The sequence below is a fragment of the Natator depressus genome, chromosome 1, assembly GCF_965152275.1.
Source record: "Natator depressus isolate rNatDep1 chromosome 1, rNatDep2.hap1, whole genome shotgun sequence".
Classification (NCBI taxonomy): domain Eukaryota; kingdom Metazoa; phylum Chordata; order Testudines; family Cheloniidae; genus Natator; species Natator depressus.
Genome location: NC_134234.1, coordinates 342,277,972 through 342,299,827, shown reverse-complemented (window position 1 = coordinate 342,299,827; position 21,856 = coordinate 342,277,972). Strand labels below are relative to the sequence as shown.

At 49.3% G+C, this 21,856-nt stretch overlaps 1 protein-coding gene across 1 annotated transcript; it reads left to right on the top strand.

The window, feature by feature from the left end:
- Nucleotides 1-8,485: 8,485 nt before the first annotated feature.
- LOC141990911 (carboxypeptidase A1-like) lies at nucleotides 8,486-20,473 on the top strand. The gene is made up of 11 exons (XM_074958794.1): nucleotides 8,486-8,496; nucleotides 9,387-9,546; nucleotides 10,837-10,971; nucleotides 11,650-11,748; nucleotides 13,548-13,649; nucleotides 14,395-14,496; nucleotides 15,526-15,636; nucleotides 16,241-16,331; nucleotides 18,369-18,568; nucleotides 19,607-19,691; nucleotides 20,243-20,473. The coding sequence occupies exons 1-11, from the start codon at nucleotides 8,486-8,488 to the stop codon at nucleotides 20,428-20,430; spliced, it is 1,284 nt and encodes a 427-aa protein (XP_074814895.1). The 3' UTR covers nucleotides 20,431-20,473.
- The last annotated feature ends 1,383 nt before the right edge of the window (nucleotides 20,474-21,856 follow it).

Sequence of the window (21,856 nt, the reverse complement as noted above, 5' to 3'; positions counted from 1 at the left end):
AAGTCACCAGACTTCTGTTCTTGAGGATGAAGCACTGTCTGTGGCACTCAGCCTGCAGCCCTGCCCCTACTGATGGGAATTAGGGGAAAGAGTGCAAGGTCAGCCCATTCCCTGAGGTGCTATCTCAAAAATATCATTGCAAATACCCCTGGTGATTATTGGTTAGAGAACATGCAACAGTTACATCATGCAAAGCTCGTTTTAGGAGAGCTTGTCACAAAGTCTAAGGAAAATGTTTGTTGGCTCAGGTGTGCAAATCACACGCTTTATTTTCTTCTCCAAACAAACAAACAAACATATCTGTCCCTGGGAAATGGTTTTGATTAATTTATTTGCAGCATTATCTCTGCCTCTGTGCTCAGAATGGACGTGAATAACAGCCCCTGAAAGGAAGGGTCCTTGAGAAAGTATAGCTGGAAAACCACAATATATAGGAAGTGGGGCTGAATGACAATCTCTCTTTGCTGATCATGAAGGGGCTTCTGGTTTTTGGTGTTCTTTTGGCTGCTGCCTTCAGCCAAAAGCTCTTTGTGGGGTGAGTACAGAGGGACTCAGGGGACTGGTTATGAGCTTGGAAGCATTTACCCATATGCCTGAACCAGCCTGTGTAGGAAGTGTTTATTTCCTGATCACTACTTGGTGGTCTTTGTGGTCTCACTCCATTTCCTAGTGGGCAGGTGTCCACACTGCCCTGTCGGTCTCATCAAAAAAGCCAAGATCTGAAGGCACCATGGAGAACCCACTATCCTCTCCCCATAGAAGTGGAACCTCCAGATCCTGTCTGAAGCACAGTGGCAGAACGATGTATGGATGTTTGCACTCCCCTGGCCTGTGCTGTATTTTTCCTTGAGGTAAACAGACAATTGAAATCTCCAGGGATATATATTGGTCAGCTTTCCCCAGCACTAAAAAAGGACAATGACATGAGCTTCCCCCACACCTCCCTCTGATGGTTTTGAGCTAGAAAAAGGCTTTGGGTGGAGGATTGTCAAACAATGTTTCTGACTCTGAATGTAGGGAACAATTTTGTACTTGCTACGATGGAATAGGCAATAGATTAGATGACCCATTAGGTTTTTTCCACCTCTAATTTTTCTGGGCTAAATATGGCAGACCTACCTCAGGACTTCAGTGGGAGCATTCTCTGAGTAAGGACTGAATAGAGACTTCTGGGAAACTGAAGAAACAAAGATCTGTCCACATGGCCTCTGAAGCCTGAAGGACCCTTCTAATGGTTCTTCTGATGGCAATACCTAGGTTTGCTTTTTCAGGTAAATAAAAGTTTATATACTCAAAGGCTCTTCTTATGTGTTTTGCACATGCAATGCTGGAGTGGGCAAGGTGTTTTCTAAAATACCTTTTTCCTGGCCATGTCATTCAGATTTAATTTGGAACTGAGATCCTCTAAGAACAATTTGGAACTAATATCTTCTTTTAGGATAATAGAAATTAGAAATGAAAAAGACGTATGGAAAACACCCTTAGATAATCTAGTCCATCTCCTGGTGGAAGCATAATTATTCCCTTCAGTGTAATCTCCAGTGTTTCACAAAGTCCAGTTTTAAATATCTGGAACAATGAGGTTTCCACCACTTTCCCCTGGGAGATTATTAGGAAGACATGATTTAATTTATCATGACATCTATGTGTCATGAGATCTCATTGGCTGTTTTGAATCACCCTGGTTTTTTCTACGTGCCCTTTAAAGATAATCTGAAATAACTTCCAAAATATTCTAGGCAAGCAAAGTTACGATGGCTGATTTGTGATTAACCTTGTTGTCCAAGTCCTAGTAGATGTCAGCCTCCTGATAGATACTTTCTAGCTTTCTGGGAAGGTCTCATGACAAAAGCAAGGATTTCAATGTCCATTTGAACTGTATCAGTCCTGGGCCATGAAGGTATGTTGTGATCACTTTTCTTAGAAATTTAGCCAAATTGTGAGTTCGACTGTAAAAACTGAATGTAAGTTCATAAGATATCACAATAACCGGTAACAAAGAATGTTGATGGGAAAAGGTGTAGAAGGGAGACAGACTGAATTAGTCCAAACCAACAGGACTCCTGATATAACTCAAGGACTGTGTGAAGATCTTGCTTGGTAAACAAGAAAAATGTAGAACCAGATTCCAACGGACCAAAATTGTTGTGTTGGAAACTAGGCCTCGTTGGTGGACAAAATGAAGGGGTGGGTTATTCTGCACACCACACCCTATGTGGGGCCTTAAAGAAAGACTTAGAGAGAAGAATTGGCTATTGGAGCGAGCTTCACCATCATGGCTGCCACCTCTGGGGCCCTGGGCCTTCGTCATCCTAATCCTGAGGGATGTCCTGACCGGCCAGGGCCAGAGAGAGGACCCAGATGACATCACCACCTCTACTAGTTGAATTCCAAACACCACCTGGGATGAAACGGGACTGGACTTTAACAAGAGCAACAATATCTCAACTGCAGCCCATCTCCACTAACTTCTTCTTTCCCCAAAAGGACAGTTATCACCATCTCTGATACCATCTAAGGGTATGTCTACACTACGGAATAAGGTCGAATTTATAGAAGTCGGTTTTTTAGAAATCGGTTTTATATATTCGAGTGTGTGTGTCCCCACAGAAGTGCATTAAGTGCATTAACTCGGCGGAGTGCTTCCACAGTATCGAGGCTAGAGTCGACTTCCGGAGCGTTGCACTGTGGGTAGCTATCCCACAGTTCCCGCAGTCTCCGCTGCCCATTGGAATTCTGGGTTGAGATCCCAATGCCTGATGGGGCTGAAACATTGTCGCGGGTGGTTCTGGGTACATATCGTCAGTCCCCCCCTTCCCTCCCTCCCTCCGTGAAAGCAAGGGCAGACAATTGTTTCGCGCCTTTTTTCCTGAGTTACCTGTGCGGACGCCATACCACCGCAAGCATGGAGCCCGCTCAGGTAACCGTCACTGTATGTCTCCTGGGTGCTGGCAGACGCGGCACGGCATTGCTACACAGTAGCAGCAACCCATTGCCTTGTGGCAGCAGACGGTACAATACGACTGGTAGCCGTCCTCGTCATGTCCGAGGTGCTCCTGGTCGCCTGTGTGAGGTCGATCAGGAGCGCCTGGGCAGACATGGGCGCAGGGACTAAATTTTTAGTGACTTGACCAGGTCATTCTCTTTAGTCCGGCAGTCAGTCCTATTGAACCGTCTTATGGTGAGCAGGCAGGCAATATGTCCTTCTGCACCGTCTGCTGCCAGCCAAAGATGTAAAAGATAGATGGAGTGGATCAAAACAAGAAATAGACCAGATTTGTTTTGTACTCATTTGCCTCCTCCCCTGTCTAGGGGACTCATTCCTCTAGGTCACACTGCAGTCACTCACAGAGAAGGTGCAGCGAGGTAGATCTAGCCATGTATCAATCAGAGGCCAGGCTAACCTCCTTGTTCCAATAAGAACAATAACTTAGGTGCACCATTTCTTATTGGAACCCTCCGTGAAGTCAACCCTGTAAACCGTGTCCTCAGTCGCCCCTCCCTGCGTCAGAGCAACGGCAAACAATCGTGCATCTGAGTTGAGAGTGCTGTCCAGAGCAGCCCAATGGAGCACTCTGATTGGGCTAAAACATTGTCGCGGGTGGTTCTGGGTACATATTGTCCGGCCCCCGTTCCCTCCCTCCCTCCGTGAAGGCAAGGGCAGACAATCGTTTCGCGCCTTTTTTCCTGAGTTACCTGTGCGGACACCATACCACCGCAAGCATGGAGCCCGCTCAGGTAACCGTCACCGTATGTCTCCTGGGTGCTGGCAGACGCGGTACGGCATTGCTCCACACTAGCAGCAACCCATTGCCTTGTGGCAGCAGACGGTACAATACGACTGGTAGCCGTCCTCGTCATGTCCGAGGTGCTCCTGGCCACGTCGGCTGGGAGCGCCTGGGCAGACATGGGCGCAGGGACTAAATTTTTGGTGACTTGACCAGGTCATTCTCTTTAGTCCTGCAGTCAGTCGTATTGAACCGTCTAATGGTGAGCAAGCAGGCAGGCAATACGGATTGCTAGCAGTCGTATTGTACCATCTTCTGCAGGGCAGGCAAGAGATGACGATGGCTAGCAATCATATTGTACCATCTTCTGCCGGGCAGGCAAGAGATGACGATGGCTAGCAATCGTACTGTGCCATCTTCTGCCAGGCAGGCAAGAGATGAGGATGGCTAGCAGTCGTACTGTACCATCTTCTGCCGAGCAGCCATGAGATGTAGATGGCTTGCAGTCCTTCTGCACCGTCTGCTGCCAGCCAAAGATGTAAAAGATAGATGGAGTGGATCAAAACAAGAAATAGACCAGATTTGTTTTGTACTCATTTGCCTCCTCCCCTGTCTAGGGGACTCATTCCTCTAGGTCACACTGCAGTCACTCACAGAGAAGGTGCTGCGAGGTAGATCTAGCCATGTATCAATCAGAGGCCAGGCTAACCTCCTTGTTCCAATAAGAACAATAACTTAGGTGCACCATTTCTTATTGGAACCCTCCGTGAAGTCCTGCCTGAACTACTCCTTGATGTAAAGCCACCCCCTTTGTGGATTTTAGCCTCCTGAAGCCAACCCTGTAAGCCGTGTCGTCAGTCGCCCCTCCCTCCGTCAGAGCAACGGCAGACAATCATTCCGCGCCTTTTTTCTGTGCGGACACCATACCAAGGCAAGCATGGAGTCCGCTCAGCTCACTTTGGCAATTAGGAGCACATTAAACACCACACGCATTATCCAGCAGTATATGCAGCACCAGAACCTGGCAAAGCGCTACCGGGCGAGGAGGTGACGTCAGCGCGGTCACGTGAGTGATCAGGACATGGACACAGATTTCTCTGAAAGCATGGGCCCTGCCAATGCACGCATAATGGTGCTAATGGGGCAGGTTCATGCTGTGGAACGCCGATTCTGGGCTCGGGAAACAAGTACAGACTGGTGGGACCGCATAGTGTTGCAGGTCTGGAACGATTCCCAGTGGCTGCGAAACTTTCGCATGCGTAAGGGCACTTTCATGGAACTTTGTGACTTGCTTTCCCCTGCCCTGAAGCGCATGAATACCAAGATGAGAGCAGCCCTCACAGTTGAGAAGCGAGTGGCGATAGCCCTGTGGAAGCTTGCAACGCCAGACAGCTACCGGTCAGTCGGGAATCAATTTGGAGTGGGCAAATCTACTGTGGGGGCTGCTGTGATGCAAGTAGCCCACGCAATCAAAGATCTGCTGATATCAAGGGTAGTGACCCGGGGAAATGTGCAGGTCATAGTGGATGGCTTTGCTGCAATGGGATTCCCTAACTGTGGTGGGGCCATAGACGGAACCCATATCCCTATCTTGGCACCGGAGCACCAAGCCGGCGAGTACATAAACCGCAAGGGGTACTTTTCAATAGTGCTGCAAGCTCTGGTGGATCACAAGGGACGTTTCACCAACATCAACGTGGGATGGCCGGGAAAGGTACATGACGCTCGCATCTTCAGGAACTCTGGTCTGTTTCAAAAGCTTCAAGAAGGGACTTTATTCCCAGACCAGAAAATAACTGTTGGTGATGTTGAAATGCCTATATGTATCCTTGGGGACCCAGCCTACCCCTTAATGCCATGGCTCATGAAGCCGTACACAGGCAGCCTGGACAGCAGTCAGGAGCTGTTCAACTACAGGCTGAGCAAGTGCAGAATGGTGGTAGAATGTGCATTTGGACGTTTAAAGGCGCGCTGGCGCAGTTTACTGACTCGCTTAGACCTCAGCGAAACCAATATTCCCACTGTTATTACTGCTTGCTGTGTGCTCCACAATATCTGTGAGAGTAAGGGGGAGACGTTTATGGCGGGGTGGGAGGTTGAGGCAAATCGCCTGGCTGCTGGTTACGCGCAGCCAGACACCAGGGCGGTTAGAAGAGCACAGGAGGGTGCGGTACGCATCAGAGAGGCTTTGAAAACCAGTTTCATGACTGGCCAGGCTACGGTGTGAAAGTTCTGTTTGTTTCTCCTTGATGAAACCCCCCGCCCCTTGGTTCGCTCTACTTCCTTGTAAGCTAACCACCCTCCCCTCCTCCCTTTGATCACCTCTTTCAGAGGCAATAAAGTCATTGTTGCTTCACATTCATGCATTCTTTATTCATTCATCACACAAATAGGGGGATGACTACCAAGGTAGCCCAGGAGGGGTGGTGGAGGAGGGAAGGAAAATGCCACACAGCACTTTAAAAGTTTACAACTTTAAAATTTATTGAATGACAGCCTTCTTTTTTTGGGCAATCCTCTGTGGTGGAGTGGCTGGTTGGCCAGTGGCCACCCCACCGCGTTCTTGGGCGTCTGGGTGTGGAGGCTATGGAACTTGGGGAGGAGGGCGGTTGGTTACACAGGGGCTGTAGTGGCAGTCTGTGCTCCAGCTGCCTTTGCTGCAGCTCAACCATACACTGGAGCATACTGGTTTGGTCCTCCAGCAGCCTCAGCATTGAATCCTGCCTCCTCTCATCACGCTGTCGCCACATTCGAGCTTCAGCCCTCTCTTCAGCCCGCCACTTACTCTCTTCAGCCCGCCACCTCTCCTCCTGGTCATTTTGTGCTTTCCTGCAGTCTGACATTATTTGCCTCCACGCATTCGTCTGTGCTCTGTCAGTGTGGGAGGACAGCATGAGCTCGGAGAACATTTCATCTCGAGTGCGTTTTTTTTTCTTTCTAATCTTCACTAGCCTCTGGGAAGGAGAAGATCCTGTGATCATTGAAACACATGCAGCTGGTGGAGAAAAGAAAAGGGACAGCGGTATTTAAAAAGACACATTTTATAAAACACTGGCTACACTCTTTCAGGGTAAACCTTGCTGTTAACATTACATACATAGCACATGTGCTTTCGTTACAAGGTCGCATTTTGCCTCCCCCCACCGCGTGGCTACCCCCTCAACCCTCCCCCCTCCCTGTGGCTAACAGCGGGGAACATTTCTGTTCAGCCGCAGGCAAACAGCCCAGCAGGAATGGGCTCCTCTGAGTGTCCCCTGAAGAAAAGCACCCTATTTCAACCAGGTGACCATGGATTATATCTCACTCTCCTGAGGATAACACACGAACGGATGTTGCTTGAACGCCAGCAAACATACACTGCAATGCTTTGTTGTACAATGATTCCCGAGTACGTGTTACTGGCCTGGAGTGGTAAAGTGTCCTACCATGAAGGACACAATAAGTCTGCCCTCCCCAGAAACCTTTTGCAAAGGCTTTGGGAGTATATCCAGGAGAGCCGCGAATGCCAGGGCAAAGTAATCCTTTCACATGCTTGCTTTTAAACCATGTATAGTATTTTAAAAGGTACACTCACCGGAGGTCCCTTCTCCGCCTGCTGGGTCCAGGAGGCAGCCTTGGGTGGGTTCAGGGGGTACTGGCTCCAGGTCCAGGGTGAGAAACAGTTCCTGGCTGTCGGGAAAACCGGTTTCTCCGCTTGCTTGCTGTGAGCTATCTACAACCTCGTCATCATCATCATCTTCTTCGTCCCCAAAACCTGCTTCCGTATTGCCTCCATCTCCATTGAAGGAGTCAAACAACACGGCTGGGGTAGTGGTGGCTGAACCCCCTAAAATGGCATGCAGCTCATCATAGAAGTGGCATGTTTGGGGCTCTGACCCGGAGCGGCCGTTCACCTCTCTGGTTTTCTGGTAGGCTTGCCTCAGCTCCTTCAGTTTCACGTGGCACTGCTTCGGGTCCCTGTTATGGCCTCTGTCCTTCATGCCTTGGGAGATCTTGACAAAGGTTTTGGCATTTCGAAAACTGGAACGGAGTTCTGATAGCACGGATTCCTCTCCCCATACAGCGATCAGATCCCGTACCTCCCGTTCGGTCCATGCTGGAGCTCTTTTGCGATTCTGAGACTCCATCATGGTCACCTCTGCTGATGAGCTCTGCATGGTCACCTGCAGCTTGCCACGCTGGCCAAACAGGAAATGAGATTCAAAAATTCGCGGTTCTTTTCCTGTCTACCTGGCCAGTGCATCTGAGGTGAGAGTGCTGTCCAGAGCGGTCAAAATGGAGCACTCTGGGATAGCTCCCGGAGGCCAATACCGTCGAATTGTGTCCACAGTACCCCAAATTCGACCCGGCAAGGCCGATTTAAGCGCTAATCCACTTGTCAGGGGTGGAGTAAGGAAATCGATTTTAAGAGCCCTTTAAGTCGAAATAAAGGGCTTCATCGTGTGGACGGGTGCAGGTTTACATCGATTTAATGCTGCTAAATTCGACCTAAAGTCCTAGTGTAGACCAGGGCTAAGAGACGGTCAAACAAGGGGACTTTTCTTTCTAAAAACGCTCTCCAGCTAACTGGAAAGGGAACAAGGGATGTTGTTAAAATGAAAGCCTTACTTAATACTTTACATGTCGAGGGCTTTAACTCTTTTTCCTTCTTTTCTGTATCTTTATTATATTTATTCTGTATCTTTATTACAGTGAAAAGGATTTTTAATTATGTGTTTGCCCACTGCAGAGGTGAAAGTAAGCTGGTACAGGCTGGTATGGTGTACCAGTAAGAAAGTGGCCACTGGTACGGGCCGGTACACAGCTGATCTTAAACCAACAGGGCCTCTGACAGGGGTGCAAAAGGGGCAGCTGCCCCGGGGCCTGGTGATTTAAAGGGCCTGTGGCTCTGGCAGCGATTTAAAGGGCCTAAGGCTCCGGCCGCTGCCACGGTAGAGGCCGGAGCCCCGGATGCCCCCAGCCCCACCCCTTCTGACAGAGGCCACGCCTCTTCCGTGGGCCCAGAGCCGCGCCCCCCCCCCCCCCCCCCTTGTCCAGGAGCCCGGCCACCCTATACCCTTTAAGTTACTTTCACCCCTATTGCCCAGTAACAGGCCCACAGACAGAGGGAGGGGGAGAAAGGGGGCAATTGCCCATGGGCCCAGCCAATTTAAAAGGGCCCAGGCAGGCCACAAGGCTCCTAGGTGCATGGGACTGCTCTAGGCGCTGCGCTTTGTGGGGCCCTCCGGGCCAGCGCGATTGGCCAGCACGGTCGGTCCCAGAAGTGATGGATTCGTCACTTCCGCCTGGGCCCAGCCCCTCCAGGAACGGCCCTGGCCCTGGGGCCCAGAATTGCTGTCAGTGGGCCTGCCCAGTAATAAGCAGACTGAGGTCTCTGTATACCTAACTCCAAACTTTGTTTAACACTGTTAATGTTGGACAGTGACGAGGTTATCTTAACACCTTTGGCCCATTTATTCCATCTAAATTAATACAGCAGGTGTTCCCAGCAACTGTTCTCTCTCCCATCACAGCCCTCTTGGTCCCCATGCCAGACCTCTAATCTGCTTCTAACATTTTAAAACTTCTGTACATGCCTTAACTCCTAAACCTCCAGACCTCCTCACATCAAATTCCACTGTAAACTTCAGCACACCACTCTGATATCCTGGCTGTTAGCCCATCTGATCTGTTGCTGGCTTGTTGTCATCATTCGCAAATACCTTCTATCTGTTCTTGTTGCTTTGTCTTCACCAGAGATCAGGTTCTCCGCATCAGGGCCAGCAATGAAGAGCAGATTGCATTACTCAGGGAACTAGAAGAGCTGGAAGACCTTCAGGTAAGAACTGAGGTAGACACTCTCTGTAACTGAGCTACAGCCACACCGCCTTGGGCTGTGATCTCCTCTACTGTCAGGTGGTAGGAGGGTCAGAACTTGCTCATACTTGAATAAGAGGCATCCCTAGAAAAGCCAGAGCACTGCAGGAAGTTGGTGATTCTGTCGACAGCAGCCTTGCCCCCTCTATCAATGTCCCGATCCAATGCCTGAGCATGCACTTAAGGGCAACATGATGTAGCAAGTGCTGTCTTAACAGATTTAAAGAGGAGATCCTGGCCACTTGTGGTTACTAAACACCTGTTGTCACTTTTCTCAAGAGCTGGGGAACACATACCAGCGTTTTACCAGGTAATTCAATTCCGCAGTCTCGAATTCCCCCTCCTAACTGAGGTATTATTTATTCTTCAGCACTTTAAAATCTCAGTTGCGCAGTGTTTAGAGCTGGACTAATGCTGCCCAAATGATTTTGAATTTCAGAATCAATTTGCTTCTTCTGTGTTGACCCTTTTTCATGTTGGCTTCCTGAGACTATTCTAGCAGACAAATTTATGGGCTGGAGCAGCTATGTGTGAGCAAATATTGCAGAATATTCCTACAAAGCAGATTTTAAATTTGGAACTATGAGCATTTGCACTGAAAACCTGATTTGAAGAGTTAAATTAATCCAATCGGGGAACAGAAACACCGAGTGGCCTGTATGTCCATTTAAAACAACTCAAGTCACAAATAGTGACTGTTCAAAGCAACCTTCACAGCAAATGACTTAGAAGTGACTCATAGGCCAAGATATGCTTATATAAAACATCCATCGAATAATAGTGAATGAGGAACAAATTTGTAAAAATCTTGATCTGTTCATGAGCAATTTGCAATTGGAAAAAAAGGGCTAAAGTAAATGAATAAATTATTTGCAATGAATAATTCACCCAGCTCTAGTAGTGTTGCTGTGTTCTGTTAAACAGATGCCATGTTCCACCTTAGAGGTGGCTGCATTTCAGTGGCAGCTGAAATCATTCTTGTGTGTGTGTGTGTATATATATATATTTATATAGTGCCTTTTATCCTTAAGGATCCCAAAGTGGTGTACACACACACACACACACACACACTACTTTGGGATCCTTAAGGATAAAAGGCACTATATAAATACAAGATATTATTATAATATTATTAACTAACATCACTGACTGTGTTAACCAAATTCACTTGTTCTGCAGTGTCTGGAGAGCTCTAGGTAGAGCAATACAGAGCCTTGGATGACGCTAACCTTACTTCTCTTTTCTAAATCAGATTGACTATTGGCTTAGCCCCGCCCAGCCTGGTCTCCCAGTGGATGTGAGAGTCCCCTTCCATAGCCTCCAAGCAGTCAAAGTCTTGCTGGAGTCTAACACCATTCCGTATACAATCACAATAGATGATGTGCAGGTAAGGACTCCTGCAGCGTATATGGCCATGTGCAAGAAAGGAACATCACCACCCTGGATGTGGTCTGAACTGGGTGTGAGTTAGGTGAGGAAAGACAGACAGAATAAGAAAAATGATGAGTTGGATGATGAGTTTTTGGGGGAGGTTCAGCAAAGAGGACAAGGGAGTGAATGAGATGGAACTATCATCTCATCCCTGAAACTAGCCCCTCCAGTTCCAGGGTCTAGAGTACATCCCCAGGATATTGGGAGGGAAGCTGCTGCCCTTGCTGTTCTTGCTCTGTTGATATGTGAAGGCCTTCATTCTCCAGCACTTTTCATGAGCATTAAATTCTTTAACACCTTTTTGTAGAGTGGAGATTTGATCTGAAGGGCAATTGAACACTGAGTTTTAAACTGAATGTTTAAAGATGTTCTTTGTATATACATGTACTAGTTTAGTGAATGTGATAGCGCCCACTAGTGGTTGACCTCACTGACTATAACAGCTTACTAGATAGGCCTGAAGGAGGTGATCCCTGAGCTTAACTGCTAGGGGCTTGTGCTTCTAATACTAAAGGGCTCAGGTTCAGTTCCCTCTGGTGTTTGTATATGTGTGGCCATAATACGTTCCATGTGGAAAAATATACAAATGCTCCCCTCTTCCCTGTATATGGTTGTGTGTTCTTTTTTTCCAAAGGAATTACTGGATGAGGAAAAAGAGGCCATGATGGTGTCCAGGAAGTTCGAGAGAAGCAGCAACAGCTTCAGCTTCTCTTCCTACCACACCATTGAAGAGGTACTTTCCTTTGCAGTGTGTTCTCTTTGTTTCCTTTGGGGAATGTGCTCGGATGGTAAGGCCATATTGTGGCCGGTTCTGTGGCTCTAAATACGGAATCGTGCTGTAGGCGTTTAGTGGAGAATGTTGTTGGGAGATCCTCTCAGAGAGGGTTACCCTGAAGAGATCCTCTTCTTCTAGGTCCCTTCTCCCCAGACTAGAAGCAAAACTTCCAGCCAGGAGACCCAACAATCATTCCTTTCTGCCTTTGTATCTAGCTACTTATTCTCCCAGCTGTTACCTTCTCTGCTGAGAGACCCATTTCGCCTCATCTGTGGATCCAAAGTTCAGATGTAATCAGAGCACCGGCTTCATGGTGGATGATGGAACTTTGTGTGATATCAGGTGTTCTCAACAATTGTCATAGAGTGGTCCACAGAGGCCTCCTGGAATCCTTCAAACTGGCTCCCATTGTTGTTGTGTGGGAGGACCCAGGGGAATTAATACAATGGTGTAGGGGGGCTTCTGGCATCCAGGAATAAGAGGCAAAGCAAATCCAGTCTAGTGGAAGACCCTTGATGTGTAAAATACCAGGGGCTCAATGTCTGTAGGCACCTGCTGCTCACCACACAGGGGCTGAGAACCCCGTGTTACCTGAGAACAAAGAATGAAAACTGTGACATACTGGGGTACAATTCAATGCAGTGTGGGGCTGTGTCACCCCTGCCCTGCAGCCTTACAATGCCTTGCTGAAGTAGCTCTCACCTGGGCTGCTCACAAACAGCCTTCCAACATGCAAGTCAACCCCTGAGTGTCTATGTGTAACTGCAGCCTGCCAGCCATACTCTGGCCCTCACCAGCCTGGGTTATACTGCAGGATGACCCCAACATACCCCCAGTCCCAGATTTTTGCCCATAAATGTATGTCGTGTGTGTCCCAGCCTGCTCCTGGCAGTAGAAATATTTTAAGCCCATTATTCCTTTAAAGGCATAGTATGCCAGTGTATTGTCTTAAATGGAGTTACCCAGACACTTCATCTTAAACACATTGCATTAGATAAAACAGTAAAACAGATTTATTAACTACAAAGAGATAGATTTTAAGTGAGTACAAGTAATGAGGTGTAACAGGCAGAAATGGTTACAAGAAAAATAAAGATAAAATGCTAGCTAGTGCCTAACTTAACAAATTATATTAGATTCAAGCAAAAATTCTCGCCACATGCTTCCAGCAAGGTTAGTGTCCAAACTCATCAGGTCAGGGCCCCCACCCGAAAGTCCAAAGGCTGTTTCCTTTTGTCTTCTCAAGGGCAGAGAATGTGATGGGCAGAGAGGGGGTGTGTGTTAGGGTGTTTGTCTCTCCTTTTATAGTTTCAGTCCCCCACTTGAAAAACATTTTCAGCTGGCACTAGGAGACAATAAGTCTGTGTGGAAGGATGTTCCCTGCTGTTTTTTTCCCACTTGTTTGAGCTTCCTTTGTTTTTCCTTCCTAAGTGATGATTCTGTTTACTGTTTAAATGCAAATTAAGGCAAACATACACTCCTTTGGTCAAGATAGGCCTGTTTGACCAGTTTGATGCTCTGTGAGTTTTGAACATCATACAGGGAAATCTTATAACTTCACACACAATGTTGCCATGCATATTTTATCAGGACAATACTGGCCAGCAAATTACGAGTTTTCCAACTATATCTTACAAGGCATACCGTATAGAAAGATGATTACAAGGGTGTGTAAGGTGTAAATTCAGGGGTGTATTCTGTCACAGAAACCCACAAGGCCAGTTTAACGTGCATACACTGACAACTCTTCCTTTTAGATCTACAGCTGGATGGACAATCTTGTGGCTGAAAATCCAGACCTGGTTAGCAAAATTCAGATCGGGCAGAGCTACGAAAAGCGACCTCTTTATGTGCTAAAGGTAGGTAGTGCACGTAATGTTAATTATTCAGTATGACAACAAAGCGCCTCAGAACGAGTAATCCCATGGGAATCAACAGAACCTACACACATGCTTCAAGTTAAGCATGAACTTTAGTGCTCTGCGGCATTGGCACCAACAGCTGCAGGGAAATGTATTCATACCACACAGTGGATGGTACATCCATCCTTTCCCTCACTCAGATATCTCACTAGCACAATTTAAGAATTTCTAGCAAAGGCAGAGAGTTAACGTTACATAGATTCTGGAGCAGTCTGTCCACAGGCTAAAGCTTTACTAGGGGGAGGGGGAGCAGCAATGGATGGTATGTAATGAGGAGCAATGGAGAGACATAACGGGCTGCTGAAGCCCTTTTTCTTAAAATCACTTTGGCGGATATGTCAGATATGTGTCAGATGTGATTAAGACCCTGAATTGATAAAAGAATCTCTGGGTTTTATAATGATCAAGAGACTAGGGAAGAGTTACTAAAATTACAGCTGACTTTTACTGAGAAATTAATTCAGTCGAGCTCAGAAGAAACTGCACCAGCAATCCAGAGAGGGAGGGATTCTCTGATAGCTGGTTCCATAAAATCTCGCCAGCCAGATATTAAATTATAGGCATTTACACTATCAGAGCAAACACCTGGCTCTGTCAGTAACACGTGCATAAGTGCACATACTAGCCAATGCCTAGACTGCGGTTAATATAGGCATGTTCTGTTTGCTGACTTCTCCTGCAGTTCAGCACAGGAGGAGTTAACCGTCCTGCAATCTGGATTGATACTGGCATTCACTCTCGAGAGTGGATCACCCAGGCGACCGGAGTGTGGACTGCCAACAAGGTAATCATAGAACCATAGACATGTAGGGCTGAAAGGGACCTCAAGAGGTCGTGTAGAACAGCCCTCTGGCACTGCAGCAGGATTATTTATACCCGGTGGGATTTAGTAATACTAAATATATTTAATGCCCAATGAGCTGAGATATGGCAGGTTCAGTCTGAGGGTCACTGAGAACAGGGCAGATTAATAAACTTTTCACAATTACAGAGCTGGATGGGACCAATCTCTAGGGGTGAGAGGACATAACTGACCTGCAATCTCTTTCATTCTCCATATCCCACTTGATCTCTTTGCAGAGATGGCAGACAAATGGGTAAATTAGCACCTGCTGGTGATTTGGCAATGTGGACCTTTGTCCACTAGAAAGTGGACTGAGACCCACCAGCTGAGTCATAGATTAATAGAGACTAATGCCAGAAGAGACCATTAGATCAGCTCATCTGGCCTCCTGTATATCACAGGCTGTTAAATTGCACCAAGGTGCCCCTGTATTGAGTCCAAAAGCTTGTGCTGGACTAAAGCATAACTTGCGTTTAGATAAATCATCTCTTCCACAAAGGCAACCAGTCTTGATCTGAAGATATCAAGAGATGGAGAATCCACCACTTCCGTTGGTAGCTTGTGCCAATGGTTAGTCCCCATCACTGTTAAAAATGTGGGACTAATTTCTAATGTGAATTTGTCAGAAGCTGGGAATGAGCGACAGGGGATGGATCACTTGGCGATTACCTGTTCTGTTCATTCCCTCTGGGGCACCTGGCACTGTCCACTGTCGGAAGACAGGGTATTGGGTTAGGTGGACCTTTGGTCTTACTCAGTAGGGCCATTCTTATGTTCTTATGTCCAGCTTCAGCTTCCAGACAACAGTTCCAGACAACGGTTCTGCCATTCTCCTAACGTTATGCCTAATCTCATATAATCACTCTGTTTTGTACTGTTACCCTTAATAGATCAGCTCCAGTTAGTTGTTAGGACCTCACCCTGTGAAAAATGAGAATTCAGGGTAATTCAGACCTTCTCTCCATGTAGATAGCCACTGAATATGGCAAGGATGCCTCGCTGACTGCCATCCTGGACACCGTAGACATCTTCTTTGAGATAGTCACCAATCCTGATGGGTTTGCCTATACACACAGCACAGTAAGTGCCTCTGGGGGAAGGAGGAAAGAGCGGAGAGAAGAGGAGTTCTCACTGCTTGGCTGCATGATGAGTACACGCAGGGCTGCCTTCAGGGACCAGCCATCTCAGGCCCTTCTTGGGGCATCGTGGTTTTTTTGGGCGGGGTGGGCATCTTTGTGGCACTGCGCTGAGCCAACGACCCATCTGCAAGCCCTGTGTATCTCCTTCCCACCGCATCAAGCGTTCTCTTTGGTTTCTGCCTGTTGAGGTGAAAGCTGTGCAGAAGAGCAACTAAGCTGACTTAGGCCTGTGGGCTACGTTTTGCCCACCCCTGTTTTAAACAAGGGGTGATCCCAGGTTCATTTGGGATGTCAGGTCCAAAATATTTGGGGCTGCTCCAGAAAGAGCCCTGGCTGCAGCCTCTCTGAGGCATACTGGCTAGAGTCCCCAAGTGCGGTAACGACTTTACAGTCCAAACCGCATCACATTGGTTCAACTGGGAAACTTTACACCCTTCTGCCTCTGTGGTGTAATAACCGAGCAACGATGCAAATGACTTGAGACCCAGCCGTTAGCATCTTTCCGTTAATCAAACCGCACGGTTCCCCCTTGTGCTTGCTCTTAGAACCGCATGTGGCGGAAGACCCGGTCCATCAATGCAGGATCTTCCTGCCGTGGCGTGGACCCCAACAGGAACTGGGATGCTGGCTTCGGAGGTACAGAATGGCCATGGACATGTCAGATAGTTATTCATTCCTAATGTCTGTCTTTTTACTGTGAACACAGAGATTCAGAGAATCATAGGCCTGGAAGGGACCTCGAGAGGTCCTGCAGTCCAGTCCCCTGCACTCGGTACAGGACACGCTTTGGGATTATCAGTAGAGCTCACAAGGCTCCTTCTATTAAAGACATGATATATGTATTTATTATTCTCTGTTACACTGGAGTAGCAAGTTCTGCTGTGTCCAGGAAAGGGAATCATCTGCTCAGCTGTCTGTCTGACAGGAAGTCATTATTACATAGGCACCAACTCTGTGGGTGCTGCGGGGCTGGAGCACCCATGGAAAAATAATACTGGGTGCTCAGCTCCCACCGGAAGCCCCCCCGATCAGCTCCTCTGCCTCCTCTTCCAGCGCCTCCCACCCACCAGCAGGCCCCGCCAATCAGCTCCTCCCCTTCCCTCCCAGTGCCTCCCACCCGCTGGGGATCAGCTGTTCAGCAGTGTGCAGGAGGCGCTGGGGGGAAGGGGGAGGAGTGAGGGTGGGGCGTACTCAGGGGAGGAATGGGGCGGTAAGAGGCAGGGTGGGGGTGGGGGTTTGGGGGAAGGTATGAACTGGGGGTGGGGCCTGTGGCAGAGCAGGGGTCGAGCATCCCCCAGCAACTCAGAAAGATGGCACCTCTGATCATTAGTGTTGCCAACTTTCCAATTTTTCAAAACTGGACACTGCAGGCCCCTCCGGTCACTCCCCCGTCACTTTCTTGCTCCCCACTTTTCCGGGACTCACCTGCCACCTGCAGACCTGGCTGGGAGGAGCTGACAAGGAGCCTGCCCACCTAATTGGGGTACAGAGGAGTGGAGGGGGGTGTCAGTCCCCAGAGCAAGGGGCCGGAAAGAGCTGGGGCTCTGGGAGGCTGAGAAGCCCCACCGCGCCATCGTGGGCAGCGAGCCCGGGTGCCAGGCCTGCTCCTCAAACACTGCGCGCTGTCAGGATCTCTCCCCCTGGCAGCACCGGTACCTATCTCTCCGCTGGAGCTGGGAGCCAGTTCCTCAGATTAAGCTTCTCTCCGTCAGCTGAGCTCCTCCAGCTGCAGGTACTCTTCCTGCCCTCCTGGCGGTGGAGGCAGGTTACTGCGGTAACCGGATTTTTGGTGTCCAGTCAGCAGTACTGACCGGACACTGCACAGGTCCCCTTTCAACCGAACTTTCTGGTAGAAACCCAGACACCTGGCAACCCTAGAATATGGATTCTCTACTCAATTTGTTCTTAAAACCACGTACTAGTATATGCTACATATGAGTTACCTAGATCAGTGGTTCTCAAAGCCGGTCCGCCACTTGTTCAGGGAAAGCCCCTGGCGCGCCGGACCAGTTTGTTTACCTGCCGCGTCCGCAGGTTCGGCCAATCGCGGCTGCCACTGGCCGCGGTTCACCGCTGCTGGCCAATGGGGGCTGCGGGAAGCGGCGCGGGCCAAGGGACGTGCGGGCCGCCCTTCCCGCAGCCTCCATTGGCCTGGAGCAGTGAACTGCGGCCAGTGGGAGCCGCGATCGGCTGAACCTGCGGACGCGGCAGGTAAACAAACCAGCCCGGCGGGCCAGGGGCTTTCCCTGAACAAGCGGCGGACCGGCTTTGAGAACCACTGACCTAGATCACTACCTTAGTACCACAATAACACACAAGTCTACCACTGCTGGTGACTAATGCAATATTGCTTTATTTTGCAGGACTCACATAATCTTATTAATTGCTGTTTAATGAAGGGAGTTTAGTGGAGTTACATTAGAGGTGAATCGTCACTGCACAGTCTTGTTAAAATGCTGGAACATTGTCTGATGAAGTGACTCAGATTCCGGAGTGTTTGCAAATATCAATTAGAAACTGAGACTTGTCCCATTTATTACTGAGGAAATAATCTTCAGTTACTTTGGGCTTTTTTCCCCCTTAGAAAAACGAATGTTTTACTCACCCATGCAAATGCACGCTTTTCACGAATCTGCTGTCTTTTCATTTGCCACCACATGTATTTCGTCACAGGCCCTGGTTCCAGTAGCAATCCCTGTGTAGAAACGTACCACGGACCTTACCCTCACTCTGAGAGCGAAGTGAAATCCATTGTGGACTTTGTCCTGAGCCATGGCAACGTGAAAGCCTTGATCTCCATCCACAGCTATTCCCAGATGCTATTGTTCCCCTATGGCTACAAGACAGAGCCTGCTCCTGACCATCAGGAACTGGTGAGAACAGCTCTCATGAGCAAATAGTGAGAGGGCTAAACCAGCTGTGTGCTAGGGACTGGTGGTTCTGGGGATTAGGTGGATACAAGGTACAGCTACACTGCAGTCGGGAGGTGTAGGTGTGAACTTTGATTAAGCTAGCATGTTAAAATAATGGTGTGGCCACAGTGGCCCGGGTGGTGACCGCCCAAGTGCAGCCCTGTCTGAGATCCTAGGTATCTACTCAGGGGTGCTATTTTTAGGGTGCGAGGCCCCAGCGGAGCTAGAACTTGTACGTCTACCCAAGCTGGGAATTGCACCTCCCAGCTGCAGTGCAGACATACCCATCGAGCCTAGCTTCAAAGCTGGACCCTGGGGTGAGTGAAACTCATGGCCATCTGGGAACTGATTCTGAAACGGGTTGGCGCTTTCAGCCTCTTCCTAATGGACAGGAATCCCTGTCGTCAAAAGCACCAGCCTGGTTGCACTCTCATCAGCCTGGCAACAGAGTAAACGGGCCTGGAGGCTGAGCTTACCTCTCTGCCAGAGGGGTGCCCTCCCCCCTCCAGCTCAGCGCTCAGGCCCAGATCCACAAAGGTTTTTAGGCTCCTAATTTAATGGAAATTAGGAGCCTAAATACCTTTGTGGAGCTGGGTCTGAGCCACTTGGACAGGGCAGGGTAGGAGAAGCTGTCTATGATGCACCTCTTCTAAGGACAGATAGAGAACTTCGGTCTTCAGGGCTAGATTTCCTCTGGGGGGAATCCACTGACTCCTTGGACTGCTTCTGGGAGCAGTGGGCATCGTCCAGGGTTCTCTGCTTGTTCATCCCTGTGTGTTCATGTTTTGTCCCCATATTCTGTTCAATTTTGGGTTCTGTGGCCCCGTCAGCATCTGGGGGGTGGGGCCTTTCATTGCTTTGATGAGCTCCGCCCCCCCATCCCAGGATTTAAATAGACTATTCCCATTCACTAAATGTGTGTGAATGCTGCTATTCCATGAAGGGAGGGAAGAATTCAAGAACCTCTCAGCCATTCACCTCTTACTCTCTTGTTTGCAGAATGATCTAGCCAGAGAGGCAGTGGCTGCCTTAGCTGGATTACATGGGACTAAATACACCTATGGGAGCACGATCGACACCATCTGTAAGTGGTTTGTCTTTCAGGCAGGGATGGGCTGAAGAAGACCCATGTTCTTCTTCACTTTCCCTCTCCAAATAACTAATGATGCACGGTTCCCAGCAATATTATCTCAGACGGCACTATTGTGAACTGTCTGCCCACCACCCATGCCTTCGCTATGGTTGTACCCGTGAAGCACCAGGGCTCAGGGACCATGTGCATCTGGGTGACTTCCAATTGCAAAGCTCCGCAGTGCGGGGATGAACCAGGGCAGTTCCAAGGCATGTGGCTTTCTGTTCACATTGGGACTGAATATCTGTAGATTGCACATATTCAGGGGGACCTGAGACGAAGACCAAGACCTGCAACCCGCAAGTACCGTAGATACTTGTGCCAGGCCTGTGATGTCGGTTGTGAGCAGATGAATGCAAAGCATTGCACACAGCACTGCAGGCTCAGAGCAATGATTTCTTGCAATCCCTTTACACCTTGTGTAAGCAGAGCCTGAATTTTCCCGCTTTGTTCACATGGCAATCTTGGTTCCAACGCTATGTCTTGGGTTCTGTTTTTTCCAGACCGTGCTGACGGCATCACTGTCGACTGGAGCTACGACAACGGGATCAAGTACTCCTACACCTTTGAGCTGCGAGACACCGGCCGCTACGGCTTCCTCCTGCCAGCCAGCCAGATCATCCCCACCGCTGAAGAAACATGGCTGGCTCTAATGAAGATCATGGAGCACGTCCGGGACAATCCCTATTAATCTAACACATCATGAACAACAGCGGCCGGGAGCTGGTGGTTAAGCCAATGGATGGGGGTCAGTGTCACAATAAATAAAGGATTCGGCCTTGCACTAGATATTTACACACTTTTTTTTTCAATTGGGAAGCTGGGAGTCTCCCAGAATCAGGCTCTATCTCCCAAAGGCTACTGAAGCCAAGCCAGGAGATTCTAGGCACTAAAACTCTGGCGGTGAAGCGGGGCTAAGACAGGCTCCTTGCCTGCCTTGGCCCTGCGCCGCTCTCAGAAGCAGCTGGCATGTCCCTGCGGCCCCTGCGGGGGGGGGGGGGGGAGAGGGGTCTCCACGCACTGCCTGCACCCCAAGCACCGACTCCGCAGCTCCCATTGGCCGGGAACTGTGGCTAAAGGGAGCTGTGGGCGTGGCGCTTGCAGGCGTGGCCAGCCACGCGGAGCCCCCGCCCCTCCCCAAGGGGTCGGACATGGCAGCCGCTTCCGGGAGCAGTGTGGGGCCAGGGCAGGCAAAGAGCCTGCCTCAGCCCCGCTGCACCGCCAACCAGGAGCCGCCTGAGGTAAGCACCTCCCAGCCGGAGCCTGCACCCTGAACCCCCTCCTGCACCCCAACCCCAGCCCAGAGCCCAGAGCTTCCTGCCACACTCCGAACCCCTCAGCCCCAGCCCAGAGCCTGTACCCCAACCCCCTGGCCCAGCCCGGTGAAAGTGAGTGAGGGTGGGAGACAGCGAGCGACAGAGGGAGGGGGGATGCATAGGGTGGGGCCTTGGAGAAGGGGCGGGGCCTCAGGGAAGGGATGGGGCAGCAGGGAGTGGGGCAAGGGTGTTTGGGTTTGTGTGACTGGACAGTTGGCGACCCTACTTCCATAATGGCTGAGACCAGGTCAGGACTTAGGGAGACCTCATGTGGTGACAGTAGGAAGCACAGGCTGCTATTAAATCTGGGCGCTAGAGAGCCAAAAGGAGCTCTAAGGTCTGTCTGTGTCCACCAGCCTCGATAAAGAATCCCTATTATATAACTCAGTACTGGCCCATCTAATTTCATTTACACTGATGTAAATATGGAGTAATGCCATGGAAGCAACCCTGCCGGAACTCTGGTAAGCATGCAGGAGGTAGGTGGCTAGAGCTCAGGGGTTCCCCTAATGTGGGCCTCTCACAGGGGAGGAGACGAACCACTCCAAAACACATCTGATTCTGGCCACTCACCTTCCCCTTGGGCTCTGCTATAGGATATGTCTGGACACAAAAGATTCTGTTGTGTTCCCCTGATCTCAGGGTGATCACTGAATAAGCACCAGGAAGTCTTTGTTAACTGAATCTAGTAAGGCCTTCTGGAGCTGACCATCATCAAAAGAATCATAGAATCATAGAAGATTAGGGTTGGAAGAGACCTCAGGAGGTCATCTGGTCCAATCTCCCGCTCAAAGGAGGACC

Bases quoted from the DNA above. Each gene is read 5' to 3' on its own strand.
- LOC141990911 (XM_074958794.1), top strand. The intron at 13,650-14,394 runs GTAGGTAGTGCA...CTTCTCCTGCAG, and splicing joins GACCTCTTTATGTGCTAAAG to TTCAGCACAGGAGGAGTTAA. The intron at 19,692-20,242 runs GTAAGTGGTTTG...TGTTTTTTCCAG, and splicing joins GAGCACGATCGACACCATCT to ACCGTGCTGACGGCATCACT.